This window comes from Phoenix dactylifera, chromosome 6 (genome assembly GCF_009389715.1).
Source record: "Phoenix dactylifera cultivar Barhee BC4 chromosome 6, palm_55x_up_171113_PBpolish2nd_filt_p, whole genome shotgun sequence".
Classification (NCBI taxonomy): domain Eukaryota; kingdom Viridiplantae; phylum Streptophyta; class Magnoliopsida; order Arecales; family Arecaceae; genus Phoenix; species Phoenix dactylifera.
In genome coordinates, this window is record NC_052397.1 from 1665937 (window position 1) to 1681085 (window position 15149).

The 15149-nt window shown below is 36.6% G+C and overlaps 1 protein-coding gene across 1 annotated transcript; it reads left to right on the forward strand.

Moving 5' to 3' along the window:
* The first annotated feature begins 191 nt into the window (after positions 1-191).
* On the forward strand, positions 192-5442 carry LOC103701957 (paired amphipathic helix protein Sin3-like 5). Its single transcript, XM_008784190.4, has 3 exons — positions 192-455; positions 4780-4950; positions 5055-5442. Exons 1-3 carry the CDS (start codon positions 430-432, stop codon positions 5206-5208), a joined length of 351 nt encoding a protein of 116 aa, XP_008782412.1. The 5' UTR covers positions 192-429; the 3' UTR covers positions 5209-5442.
* Positions 5443-15149: the final 9707 nt, after the last annotated feature.

Sequence of the window (15149 nt, forward strand, 5' to 3'; positions counted from 1 at the left end):
TAAGAGGAAATTGAGATAGCAGCTATCCATGCTGTCCCTCGCATGCGTCGCACGTGCGACACGGTGGAGGAGAGGTAGGACTTGGTTGGGAACGGGCCCACACGGCAAGCCTGCGGGCCCTCCAGATCCCAAAAGTGGAGCCGCTGGGGAGGGAGTAGGAGATATTTTTGTTTCCCTTGCAAACGAATCGCCGTTTACATGTCGAGCAACGAGTGGAGCTGCAGGTGTGTGTCGCATACGAAGGAAAACCTTTCAAAGCCTTCCATTTGGGATGAAACCTGGCCCTTCTTCTTCGTCCTTTGTTTCTACTGCCGTATAAACCCTAGAGATAGAGAGAGGAACGGATGGCTTCTCCTCTGTAAACCCTAGATCACTTCTTCACCCTCTCTTTTTCCATCAGGCAGCTGGGGATCCATTGCCAAAGAAGCCATGCCTCTCAACTCATCGGCCAAGACGTATGAGCTTTTCCCTCCTCACTCTCTTTCTGCGTTATTTGTTCTTTTTATTGTTTTTTTATTGCTCTTGAATTTTTTTAAGATTTTTAGCCGTTCGATCTACGAAGTGTTTCGTGTTGATGTTGAGATGATGCGTTTGGGACCATCCGATGGATGGGCGACTTGTTGAAACCTGAGATGATACCCCACCGCTGATGGCACGATGTACTGGTAAACCTGAGATGGTGGTGGGTCTTTATGATGGGCTGGCCAGGTTGACTTCTAGTTGGAAAATTGTTGGGTTGTTTTAAATAATCAAGATTTTATGAGATCCATATTAGCCAATACAGTGAAATCTAGATTGACTACCATTTTCAGGTCTAAAATTTTAATATCTGATAGTTTAAAAAAAAAAATCTCAGCTGGTATATTTATATATAGAGAGAGGTCTGGATAAAGGACTGAGATTTTATGTACAAGATCGAAATCTTGCTTGGATTCCATTGGCTTAGCTCGCTTTGGGTTGATTTGAGCAAAGATCTAAAAGTTGGCATCCGTTCAAAGCTCTATAGGAGAGGGAAAGGGTTTGGTTTGCATGGTTCCCTTGCAGAAATGTGGTTTAGGTATGGAAGGAGCGCTTAGCATGGGCTGCTTCAGCTTGGATAGACATAGGGGCTCTGTGATTGAAATTTAGAACGGAGCCTGAATTAGGGTTTATGACCCTAATTCAGGCTCTAGTAAGATATATATTGGCGTTTGCATTTATAACTTGAATTAGGGTTTCATCTTGTGCTTGGCTTGGTGTTTTTTTTTTTACTTTTTATTTTTACTTAGTTGAGCAGTTTGCTGGGGCATTCTCTGGTTGGAAGGTTGGTATTTGTTTCGACTGTAACTGGTTTTCATTATCTCAGTGAAGTATGGTGGGTTCTCTCTTTCTCCCTTTTTCTTGAAAAAATAAAAAAGAAAGAAGGCAAGGTTTAAGTTGGCTCGACTCATATTGCAACCCTGTGATTGGTGAAATGATAAAGCAAAAGAGTAAGCCCAGTAATAACATAAAAACTTCTGCAAAGAATAAGGCACAGTAACAACATAAAAGCTTCTTTCACATGAAACTTTTTGGGTGTTGGCCTCGAATGATAGAACGATCATCAGAATGGGTAAACAGTCACAGAAAATTTCTGTGCATGGATTAAATGTACAACAAAAGATGCATCCTCAAGTTTACAACATGAGCTCATGTATTGCAATCATTGTCCATTCAAGAGTGCATAGTAACATGTATGAAAAAAAGAAATGCAGAGAATTTGTAATCTATTTGTGGCTTGTATTGAAAAATAGTTTGCATATAGGGGAGGTCCTTACGAAGGAGGGTTGCATGGTGAGCTCGAGATGTCCACTATGTGGATCAAGTGTGAAAACAACTACTCACCTGTGCGTTAAATGCACGTCCACAATAAATATTTGGTCATCATTAAAAATATGTCTCAATCTGAAGAGATGGACTACCTATTGGTGCAAAAGATCTGATCATCATAAAGAAGAGCTTGAGATCTGCTTCTTTTGGCACTTTTTGGGCAGATTTAGCATGAACAAAATGTGCAATTTTTTCTTAGAAGAAAAGCTTCAATCAACACTATCCTTCGATAAACTCTGCACACTTTCCAACTTTGGAAAAAATTTTATTCAGCCAAGGTCGTCGATAATGACAAAAAACTATAGAGTTCCTCAGGAGTTCCCTGTTCCCATTGGCTTTCTCTAGTTCCCACTGATTGTTTGTGGCCCTTGAAGATTCCTAGTTTGCTTTTACTTCTCATTTCACTTTGGTCTTCATTTGCAAATTCTCTCATCTTAGTAACTATTGACACCTTTGTAAATATACCATTCTTTGATTAATCAAGTTAGAGATGTTATCTCACTTTCTCGATTCAATGGAACTTTCTTTCTGGAGAGACTGCACCCTCGCAAACTAGGTTTGAAAGACTCGGGACTGAGGACCTCGCTGACCTAGTCGATGATCTAGTGAAGTAAAGCACCATACTGCACTACAGCCCCCCCCCCCCCTCCTCCTCTCCGCGTTGGAATATATAGATCCACCCGATCAATAAACACTCGAACCGAACTCACCCACCCCGCTTTGGGCACAGGGACGTGAGAACCACTGCAAGGGGAACTTAACACGCAGTCCTCTTTTTGACCGGACTTTAAACGCGGTCCTTTTTTTGACCGGACTATAAACGCGGTCCTTTGACCATTAGCATTTAATTTTTACTTTGCGCACACTTATACAAGATTTGCACACTCTTATAATAGTTCTTGTATATAATTATATTGTCCCTGCACACACTTATATCTATGTGCACATAGTTATTTGTAACTGGGTATACATTGGGATATATCTGTGTACAACCACTAGGGACTAGGAGTTATAGAAACTTTGAAACTTCGGGCAGGTGTTAAAGTCCCACTTAACAGGGACTAAAAGATGTAGTCCTGCCGATAGAGGGACCGGCTATTAAATAATAGCTGTAATTTCTAGGGGAAGGTCTTATAAACTAGACATAAGCTTTTGGGAACCTTTAGAAGAAAACATGTCGGTGTACATCAAGTGCATCATTCTCTCTTATTATAGAGGTGTGGGGCTCATTATATTTCATATTACCGAAAGAAGCTGGCCTTGTGCAAACGACGTTAAAAATCATGCTCGCTTGCTGGATTATAAGGCTTTAGCCTTACATAAGATAGAAAAAAAAACTAAATATAATTCTTGTAGGAAAAGACTAAATATAATCATTTTTTTCTTGAAAAGGGGATTAAATATGAGTCTTCTTAATGGAAAGTTGGAAGCTTCAGCAACTTTTAATTACCTAAAATATATAAATATAATAGACAAATAACTAAGAAAACCCTATAAACTATTTCAATATTTTCTAATTAAAGATCTTTGTTAATATTGAGAAAGCAAAAACTTGGATGCCACATGTGATATCATATTGTTCAACCCCTTTGGATATATTGATTTATATTGGTCTGAGATAAAAAGGATGAGATTTTATATTTGTTGCAGAGTGCAATATATTTGCCAAGATAAAAGTCTTGCGTGGATTCTAGTGGATTGTGTTGATTTGGGTTGATTTGAGCAAGATCTGGGTTGGTATGGGTTAAAAAGCTCCATTATGGATACTAAACAAGGTTCTGTTTATAGATGGATTAGATTTAGTAGGAGCACTTAATATCGGCTAGTTCGAGTTAGGTCAAGCTAGGAATTTTGTTATAGAAATTTAGGTTAGGCTTAAATTGGGTTGGGTTGTCCAAGTTGTCAATCTAGTGTTAACCCAACTGGATTAAGGTTTTCAACTTTTACAATGCCTAACTAAAGTAAGACACATATTGAATTAACCCAGCCTGAACTATAAGTTTGTTTGGAGTAGCCAACTCAAGTTCTACCCCTATACTTGGTGCAAAGATGAAAATGAAAGGTATGTTCGCTGATAATTACAAACCAAAATTCTAAAATTCTTCACATGGAGACTTTTGGATCCTGAAAAGACAAGAAAGACATTAGAACATGCAAACCTTGCTTTAAAGTTTCTGTGCAAGTTCATATTCTACATTAAAATTTCGGTATATGACCATGCATTGAAAAATTATCTTCCTTTAGGTTTCATGGCATTCAAGAGTGCATGGATATGAAACAATGCTCAGAGTATATTTAAATCCTGCATAGAAACTTGCTCTTAAAAAATAGCACTATTCTAAAAAGTGCTATTTTAAAATATTACACTGCTGCATATTTAAATCCTGCATAGAAGCATAGGTTGCTGAAATTCCTAACTGTATATTCTAAAAATATTACACTGCTGGAAGGTAATGCATATTCTCTCTCTCTCTCTCTCTCTCTCTCTCTCTCTCTCTCTCTCACACACACACACAAACACACATATTCAAGGGTTGTAGAGTTCACTAATCTCATCTTATTTAAAGAAATCAGCCTCCTGCGAAAGACGTAGTCCGGCATCATGCGCTGGATTCTAAGACAACTCATTGAAATATAAGTACCTAAAAATATTGATGATAGCAAGTACTTCTAAAAAGAAATTATATATGTATCTTTTTTTTAACAAGGATTGAATGTGAATCTCTTAATAGGAAGTTAGGAGCTTCAGCAACTCTTAGTTACATGCCAATAGATAAATTAGGAAATAGTTGTAAAGTGTGAGAATAACTTTTCATGGTTCTGCAACATTTCCCATGGATGCTTCTTCTGTTGTGACTTTATATTGTTCATAAAATATATTGGAAATATGTTCTTAATTTTTTTTTATTGGTTGGTTGGTTGATGACAAAGGTCGGAAAAAGCGTGTTCACCAAGTAATGCTTCAGCTGCTAGTAATATCAACATCGGTGCAACCACAGATGATGCACTGCACTATTTGCAGCTTGTGAAGGATACCTTCTATGATGAACCTGCTAAATACGAAACATTCCTTGACATAATGAAGGAATTTAGAAGCCACAGGTCTACATCTTAGTTTCCTGTTATTGCTAACATATAGCATGTACACTATTGAATATTCTAATTCTCTTACTCATCTGATTTCCTTTGTGATCTGATCATTGCAGGATAAACACTGCTGCTGTGGTAGCAAGGATCAAACATTTATTTTCTGGCCAACCGGACTTAATTCACGGTTTTAACTACTTCTTGCCCACAGAACATCAAATCCCTGTCCATGCTGAGGAGGAAGTTGCGCACCATGCGGACTCGGTGAATTAGGTGACATCTAACTATAGTATGTGCTTCTTACTATAATGATGACAAATCCTCATGATGCTTCATTGAGCTTGTTAGACTTGATAAAACTGCAAACCTGATGCTAGAGAAGGATGCGACTGTTCTCTCGTTCCTGACTATAATGTGCTTTAATGTTGACAATTTGGGCAAAAGACTTTGTACCTTTCACCTTTGGTTATCTTTTGCTATAATAAAGGACTCTTCATACTTTGAAATTGTGCTAACGCAATGATTAAAGGTAGCAAACCTTCATTTCTGCTGCAAAGAAGGCTGGCTGCTGCTCTTGCTCGACTATATAACATCTTGAATTGCATTTTCCTTGTGGTTGCTGCATGTTTTCATTGTTGTCTTCCCTGGCTACTTGTGATCAGATAGTTGCAGTGGTCCTCACAGAGCATGACAAGGAAGTATGGCCTGGAGAAGGGCAATTGCATATCAAACTATTTTGCACCCATCAGATCATCCAATCTGTGTGCAATGTGGAATGGCAAAAATGTGGTGGATTGAGTTAAAAGCTCCAGAGAATTGCCTTATCTAAGCATTGGTTTATAACCTGGTGTGCACTTGTTGATATAGTGGATACGCTTGGGTTCAGCTGTGTGCTCTATGATATTTTAAGTGAAGAAACATATGGTATGCACATGTTAATGTCAGCACATAGATGAAGAAGGGAAGGTCTGTGTTACTCCAGATGAAGTACACTGAGCCAAGGCGTCCAGTTAGAATGTCTGCTATTGTCCCAAAGTGTTTGGTGGTCATGAGGTATGTCCAAAGTAACCCTGTTTGAACACCTTAACATATTATCAGGCTACAATATGTGCTCACACATGAGAAGCTCATATAACTACTTAATGATGATGACTAGATTAGGGTCCACTGATCTTGTGATCTTAATTTGCTATTGATAATCGGTGGATGGAAAAGCTTTTTAGACATTAATATCTAGAAATATTGCCAAAAGAAACTTGAATAAATGCCGACATGCACCGATCGAGCCCTGAGGCCTTAAAAAAACAGTAGAGGAAGAGCATTAGCCATGGATGATAGATATCGCCTTTGTATGTAGATGTATTTTCCATTGGAAAAATGAAGACATATATGGATGTTTTTGAGAGGAAATGTTAGTAAATCCATATGATATAACAAAAACCACCAGATTTTCTGTAGCATCATGCAAGATATCGATGCATCAGAGCAGATGAGATAATAAATTATTGTTGATTACAGAGATCGCACCATGAAGGCTCTCTGTCTGATTCAGTGCAAAACATCCCATTTTCTCTGTTACTAGCTGTGATAATTTTTTTAGAAAAAAAAAAAGAAAAAGAGAGAGTTTTTCTTAGGCACTTTGGGTATTTTTGACCAAAGTGCAATGTAACCTTTACTCACTTGATAATTTCATTTTCTCTGTTACCACCCAGAAGTTTTCTTTGCTGAAATTTCATGTAATTTGTATCATGGTTCATAGTTGTAGACTGGAATTAGCTTAATCAGATCGAACATGGCAAACGGCATCACACAATTTACTCCGGCCAATAGACAATTTTGGAATTAAGAATATTATGAACAAAGGAAACTTCTCCATACGCACCCGCTCTTCTTGCTCAACGCTTGCCATGTTTTCCAGATGATCTGCTGCTTGATTTGCCTCCTTGAGAATATGAACGCGAGGATCTCTGTAAGATAGGATATAACTTTTTAGATTTTCCTCAAAATTGGTTGCTGCGAAGATTCCTCAAAATTGTGTTTTGTGATTGCTTGATATTAAAATTCATCTAAACAAACAAACAAACAAAAAAGAATGCTTGATATTAAAAAATACTAGGTCATATTCATCTTACTTCCTCCTCTTGTTGACCAGCCGAAACACTTGATGGCCGAGTTAGGCCGTAAGCTTTTGTTTGTTACAAAAGAAGAATGCTTGATATTAAAAAATCTCCATGCATGCAAATCTTGACCAAGAATCTGAGCTTATGATAACAATTTGCCCAAGATTAACTAAGCACACTTACTCATGTTTGCTTTGAGCATAATTAACTCCATTAAGCATGAGGAATACAGGAATTTTTACAGATGTTTCTTTGAAATTATAAAATTATTCTACTTTTGACCTCTTCTTTAATCCGGGTCACCCTTATTAAACTACAGAGGCATGGTTTTCTTTGTTTATGTCACCCTTATTAAACTAGAAGTATTATCCAATTTGAATTCCAACTCAACATAGACGAATCAAGGATGACTACAAGGTTTTTATTTTCTTTTTTGTCCCACATCAAACAAGGATATTAAAGGAACGATAAGAGCTGAGATATGAACAAGAGAGCATGCGAATATTGAAGCTATATTTAACTGCAGGGTCCATGGGTGAGTGATCAAGAAAACCCATGGCCTAAGCCAATGGCTTACCATCTCCTCCTTTAATGTCATAATTTGTGATCTAGAGGCACGGCGGACCCCACCCAATGCTAATTCAAATTTATTAATGTTAATACTCCAACTATTTGCCTGTTGGAATCATCAACTTTCAAAAAATAAAATAAAAATTATGATTACTTATTACATGCTTTAAAATATGTTGTCTTCGTTATTATTTGCATACAAAACCTCCAAAATACTACCGTTCCATTGCTTTGCTTCATCATATCTTTGTGATACAGCATGAATAATTAGATTTTAAAAAATAGTTTTGAAATTTGTTAATCAATTATGATACTTGATAGCATAATAACAAACCTAGAATGGTGTCACCCGGAGGCTGTTAGGTAGCTGCAATAGATTTATGCAAAACCATCATGATGAGTTTTAAAATTTCCATCCTGGATTCTAAATTTTGCAGCGCGTGCTGAACCAGAAAATGTAACCAAGATTTTCATCAACAATAAAGAAACAAAGAAAGAAAAATTGGTAATTTAATCGATCCAGTTTGAATGCTAGTCTTACAATTGCAGCTCCACTCATATTAAATATTCATAACAAAACATGCTGAATCTGCAGTTAGCAAGATTAAGTCTATATCTGACCAGATGACTAAAATGATACCGATGTTTTCTGAACAACATAGCACCATTAAAAAGGTTTTCAAGATTCGGAATTGGCAAAAGATTGGCTGAACATTGCCTCTCCAAAAAATCATTGATGTCCAAATAAGAAAGAGAAATGGAGAAGCACCATAGTTTCAGATCACAATTCACACACATACAATACTAGAGCAATAAGTTTGGCTTCAATCTCATTCAAATTGTATAATCATAGCCAGGAAGATTTTTTCTTGAAAATATGTTAAGATAGGGAACTTTTCAACTGTCCCGACAAAAAATTCAAATATTAGAGCAAGTGGAAATGTTACTTTTTCAACATTTATTACTGAAAAAAAAGGATAGATCCATAGATACACTAGCACAAATGGAAAGAAAAAACAAAGTAGCTAATAAATCATCCAATCATCCAACTCCAGACAAGAATGAGTATCTTCATTTTTCCTAACAACCGGCGTCTATTTGACTCCTTTTACAAGTGAGCTTTTATCTGCTGCATTTGATTTCTTTTACAAGCAGCTGTACCAGGCCAATCAACTAGTTTCTGGGATTCAAGTGCCACTCCTACGTCCCTCTAACAATAGAAAATGTCGTAATGACCATCTCCACTACGTCATTGCTTCGCTCCCTTCGATGATTCTTCACACTGGGCATTCAAAGAATGTTTTTTCTTTTTCTTGATTTTCTGCAGTATGGCTGAATGAAACTGTATCTGCTGGATGAGAAGTAAGCTTTCTTAGTTACCAGTTGTCCGAGAATGAAAGTAGAGAGCTAGCCACAGGTTCCGGGGCCTGCATGAAGTCATATTTAAGTCATAATTAAGTCATAGAAGTTCTGTGTGGGAAATGAAAATGGCATAGAGGTGTATGGAGTAAACCAAAAAATTGTGTATGAAGATAACTTGTGAATGATTAATTCATCCTAATATGATCTATGCATTCAGCTTATATAAAGAACTACAGGACTTGAATATTCCACCACCAATTCCATTAATTTGCAGAAGAATAACATACTTGCTCGAATCCTGCAAAAAAAAAAGGCTTTGAAACAACTTTTCATACTCTTTTTACTCCCTGGTCATAAGATAATCAATTGTGGTCACCTTAATATAAGCAAGGAAACAATCTTACACAAATGAAAGGAAAATGCATTTGCACACTTAGGTCCATGTGTCAATATGCATGACCCCAGTAAACACATCTCCCCCCAATAATAGTCCCCTTCACAAAGAGCTGCTTTCATATATCCTACCATAACCAACTATAACTCTATTGAGAAGTGAGGGCTTGAGATAAACTCGCACAAAATAATCCACACACCTTGCCATCCAACCTAACAGAAGATTCCCCTCCCTCACAAATGAGAGAAAACATGAACACTCAATGCATACCAATATGGAACAATCACTGACCAAAACATATGAACATGGCCAATGAACAAAGAGATATTAATAAATATCCTTCCTTTTTTAAGGTTTTTTTTTTTAAGACAGTGCCATCTGTCTGGTTATCCTCCTGCACTTCCAGATTACCAGGAAAAAATGGAAAGAACAATTGCATCACATCTCAAAATACTTCATCAATAGGAATGAATAAAAGGAAAAAATGGAAGAATTGCATTGACTTATTGGCTGAGACAGTGAGTGGGTTATTTCTTGGATTTGATTTTCAACATCAGCAATCTTAGATTGGCATTGTCATGAAAAAGAAATACACCATTCTCTGTTAATAGACTAGAAGATATATACATAGCCAGTGTATTATCTTGATCCAATGGTTAAACAAATTAACCATTGGATTTTTATCCTATGGACAAATCTATTGACCTATAAGACACACAAGAACCCTAATCATTTTCCATTACACCTCATCACCTCTTTCCCCTCTCTTCTCCCACCACCATGTCCACCTCCTATTCATGTCCCTTCACTAAGACATCCTAAGGAGCTCTCTCTCCTCCTCCATTGCCACACCCTTGACATGATCCTGGACTCATGTACTCTCAGATCTCCCTCCACTTCTCTGCTTCCTAACCTTCCCCATGTTGGGGAAAACAAAATTGGACAACAAGGAGCTCTCTCCCTCTTCCTTTTCCCTTTTCTCTTTCCCCCTGATTCCACCTTTTCTCATTTTGATAACACTATGACCTAACATTTTCTGAGCTCAAACAAGATAAACTTGAGCTAGCTTGACTCGAGCTGGACCTTCTTAGCTTGACTCGAGCTTAAGCAAAAGCTTGAGATGATCATAAACATTTTCGAGCCGAGCACAAACAAGGCTAAAATTATTTATGCTCCTACTCATTTAAACCCTTAACGAGCTTTCTTTCTTCGCATCTCTTTGGTGATACATGTCTGATCATAATGAAGTCCCCCATTGTAACAACCAAAGACCTCACCCAGGATCTTACCCAAAAAAGCTAGTCGGAAGATATTTTTTAAGTTCCTTAGTCTTGTACAAGTATCTACGATCTCCTCAGCAAAACACACACTTGCACGGGTCGTTGCATACTCTTCACGTTTAAGCCCGATGTCCTCGTCGGGCTAAGAGTTCAAATCCATTCAAATTCAATCACAAGCACCGCTCTGATACTATTTATAACAACCTAATATCTCATCTGAAAAGATTAACCAAAAAATATTTTTTAAGTTTCTTGGTCATGTATAAGTGCTCAAGATCTCTCCAACGAATAACCTATATGGGACTAAACACACGCCCGCACGAGTCGTCGCACCCATGGTCTAAAGGTGGAGTAGGCTATTGACAAGGCCTCAACGGTGTTGACCAGGATTTGTTAACCAACAAGGAGGTTACGTCTTTGACCTTTGGGGATGTAACTTATTCTAGACCTTGTTGTTCTTCGCAGAAACATCTTTCTCCCTGAAATTAAACACAATCCTGAAAACCATTGGACCAGAGGATTGATGCGATCACAAGATAACCTCACACATTCTCTCAAGCACCAAATCAAGGCCAAGCTCACCCCTAAAGAATACCATACAACCACCGCTCAAGAGCCAAGCTTGGCCCAAAATCTTATCTCCAGGTTAATTCTTCAATCTGAAGTCCATTTGACCAAATCACCAAAAATGAGTCTCCAACTCAGCTGAGTTTAACTTGGAGCAAGAAAAAACCCTCCATAAGTGTGAAGAAGAAATCAAAGATTTCATTTTTTCGGCTTCTATCCATCAAATTCTATAAGCATTCACTAGCCAAACCATCATCATAACCCACAAAACAAAGAGATCTTAAGACCGCCAAATCTAACATGAGGCTCAAATTACGCAAAAGAGGAGTGGTTTTTGGGGACTCGCCTCAGTCAAAGGGAAGATGGTGGGAGACATGGCGGCATGGGACACTGAGTGCTGCCTCTTAGAAAGCAATTCTCTAGCGATCACCGGCCGCAGCCGGGGCTCTGCCAACGACGGTGGGACCTCGCATCAGCGATCTCCGAGTAGTCGGTCTGTTTGGGAGGGGAGAGGTATAGAATGAGAGCGAAACCACATCGAAGTTAAAAACCTAAGAGCTCGTTTGGTTCGCAGGAAACGGAGGGGGGAAAGTGTGGTCAACGGAAAAGTAATGAAATGCCTCTTGTTTGGTTGGAATTTTCAAAGAAGAGAGATGGAAAAGTTGTATTTCCATGGGAATATGATTCCCACATTTCATGGGAAAGTCTTTCCCATGTTTTCCATGAGAAATGAGGTGGGAATCACTCCTTTTTTATTTTTTTCCAAAAAGACCCTTCAGCATTAAAGAAGCATTAAAGAGGCATTAAAGACCTAATTTTTATTAAGGGCATAATAGAAATTATACTTAACTTTCCTAGGAAAGTGGATGGTCAACCAAACATAAGCACTTTGGAAATTTGTCACTTTCCCATGGTTAACCAAACATGCCAAAAGTACTTTCCTAGGTATCCTCTTCCTAGGAATCTGATTCCCAGGAATCATATTCCTAGGAGGGAAAATACTTCCCGCGAACCAAACGAGCCCTAACTGTAATACAAAAAGAAAAGAAGTGAATATGGTCTATTCCCAGGTAGCAAATTGGAATTAATATCTTGCATTTGACACCTTGTAGACTATACATTTACTCTTATGTGTTAATGTTGCAGTTCGACTTAGTCTCGGCAATCTGCATGCTAGAACTATAAGGACCCGTACGGATATATATTTAGTCCCACGCCGGTTATTCGCTAGGTAAATTTTAGACACTTATACAAGATCAAGAAACCTAAATAATACCTTCCAAGTAGCTTTTTTGGATGAGATTCTAGATTATGACAAACGAGCAAATCCGACCCATAACCTATATGGATTAGGAGACATTGTAGCATAGATTTATTTGGGCTGACCATAGGCCGATTATGGTACTTGTGATTAGATTTGAGTGGATTTGAACCCTTAGCATTTCAGGGGCTTATCATCTTTTATGAACTTTGATGGTAATCTTTTATGGCTAGCCCCTCTATAAATAAAAAACATGTGAAAGCTAGAGTATGCATTTCAAAAGAGCACATATAAAACTCGTGCGCTCTCATTCTACCAAATAAATTCTAGTATTGCATGAGGCTTGAAAGTAAACATATGCTACTAATGACTTCTTTCAGCAGTATGGAATTTATGTTATTATTCTAATCAATGGTAACTTCATGAATGGACTATCATGTAGAGATATCCTTGCAGTTACATATTTTTTGTTATGTTGCTAGATAGACATCTTGCTACAAAATAGTCCATGAAAGGTAAAGTCTCTTGATGAATTTTGGATATACCATCAAAAAAAGATTAGAAAGACCTTCAATCGATTTGCTTTCTTCTATATTATGTGTAACAAAAAAAATTCTTTAACCAATTAATTAATTTGTATGCATGCTTATTGAATAAGAATCTATATATCTAATTAGGGTTCTTTTCCTAAATGTATATATATGCAGCCACTAACTAAGCTAATTAGTTGTGCGATGAGCATTTTCTCTAAACTTTAGGATTAGATAGATGGGTCACGCTCATCATTCATCAAGTCAAAGAGGATGTAGCTTTATCCAATGTAACATCATTATGGAGTATTTTACACAAAATTGCTCTGTTCAACTTGTATTGCAAACACAAAAATACCACCAACGAAATTACAATATTAATTCCACACGGTCGTTATATTGTTTGCATATTTATTTTGTTTTATAGCTTCATCTTATTCAGATCCATCATGCCATTCAGTATCTTCATCTTTGAGAATTATTAGTTAAAAGGGGTCACAGGAATACTATTTTGAGGTTAGTGAAGTTTTTTCAGTAGTACATTTATTTTGATGGCATGTTATGAGATATATGATGATGTGCTATTATACAACAAAAGAAAACTGACACCTTATTTTTCTTTTTGTTACATACTTCATTGAACCTTTACTGTTCAAGATTTGAAAAATATGGAAAAACTATAATATGAAAACATTGAAAACGGGATTTTGGAGGCTAATAAATTGCATTTATTTGTATCATTTTCATAGAACATCCTGGATGGTATGACGTCCGTGTCATTGGTTCTCGTATTGTTATCATATTATACAACCTTCAAATAAACACTGTAAACTAGTGGCTATTTATCTATCTATCTTAAACAAATTTTTAATCAAGTACAAAAAGCATGAGAACAAAATATTGAATTTTTGACATGGTAACCCAAAGTCATTAAGAAATTTTCTGCAGAAACACAAGAAATATCAGCAAGTCCAAGAAATACAATGTTAGGAATCATTTTGTTTTTCATGGCATGATATGTAATAAAACATCATGCACATAAAATGAGTAGAGAACAAAAATCGGAATGAATCTTAGATATCAAAGTTTAATGTTAAAGTACAATGCCTAAGGTCAATCTTTTTAGTTTTTAATGGTAAAGAGGCAGCAATCACCTCTTTGTGTTTGTAAGTATTTGTTTATGTTCCGGCAATTTAATTTGAATATACCTACTTGTTATGTTGTAGCTAATTTGTAAGGTTAGCTCTCAATATTGTAGCTAATTGATTTATAACTAATCAGTAGATATATTCAAGTATTATATGCTTATTTCATTCTACATTGATACACTTGCATGCCGCATAAATCATTAAATAAATATTTTACACAAAGAACAAACAATCAATTTTATGTTTTGTTCAATTTGAACGGCGTAAAGATTGAACTTCAGGGTGTATTGTACAGAATTCATGACTCATGAAACTATTCGATCAGTTATGATTTCTTGATCATATTAACTTCACATTAATCATGATAGATATGAAAATGATGAATAATGGTGAAAAATTCTCTCAAAATTTGACTGCGACATGATATATTTTCTGTAAATTGTCATTACAAAGATTGCGATGTTGGTGACAGAACACTTTTATTGTTAAGCAGTATGTTTCAAAATCACCATGTCATTATCTTTAGCATAGATCTCTAAAAGCTCTATCATGATTTTTTATTGTGATTTACTTGAAAAAATACATTATTTGGAATTCAACTAACATTCAAAATGTATTTTCGATAAATAACACAAGACATTGTGCTCTTAACACCCATCACTATTATCACACATTGTCTCCAAGAACTCCATCAAGATTTTTTTTTTTTCTTTGAATAGCCGAAAGAAATGAACATAACCCAAGGACATATTATTACTTGCAGATTTAGGGTACATAAAAATGATTGATAGTCTTGTAGCAGAAAGACATAATAATCAACATAGGTAGTAAGTAATCAGGATAATTTTTGTTTCTGTCCATTAAAGTTGCACACAGATTCTAATGAACACAAAAATAAGAAAACAAAATCCAATGAACCCAAAACAAAATCCAATGAACCCAAAGGGAGAGAGTCTTAGAAATTTAGCTAGTAATCCAAGCC

What these genes read in the sequence shown, in the direction of transcription:
- LOC103701957 (XM_008784190.4), top strand. Translation starts at nt 430, where the DNA reads ATGCCTCTCAACTCATCGGCCAAGAC. An exon ending in CTCAACTCATCGGCCAAGAC is followed by an intron (nt 456 to 4,779) that starts GTATGAGCTTTT and finishes TTGATGACAAAG; the next exon opens with GTCGGAAAAAGCGTGTTCAC. An exon ending in AAGGAATTTAGAAGCCACAG is followed by an intron (nt 4,951 to 5,054) that starts GTCTACATCTTA and finishes TGATCATTGCAG; the next exon opens with GATAAACACTGCTGCTGTGG.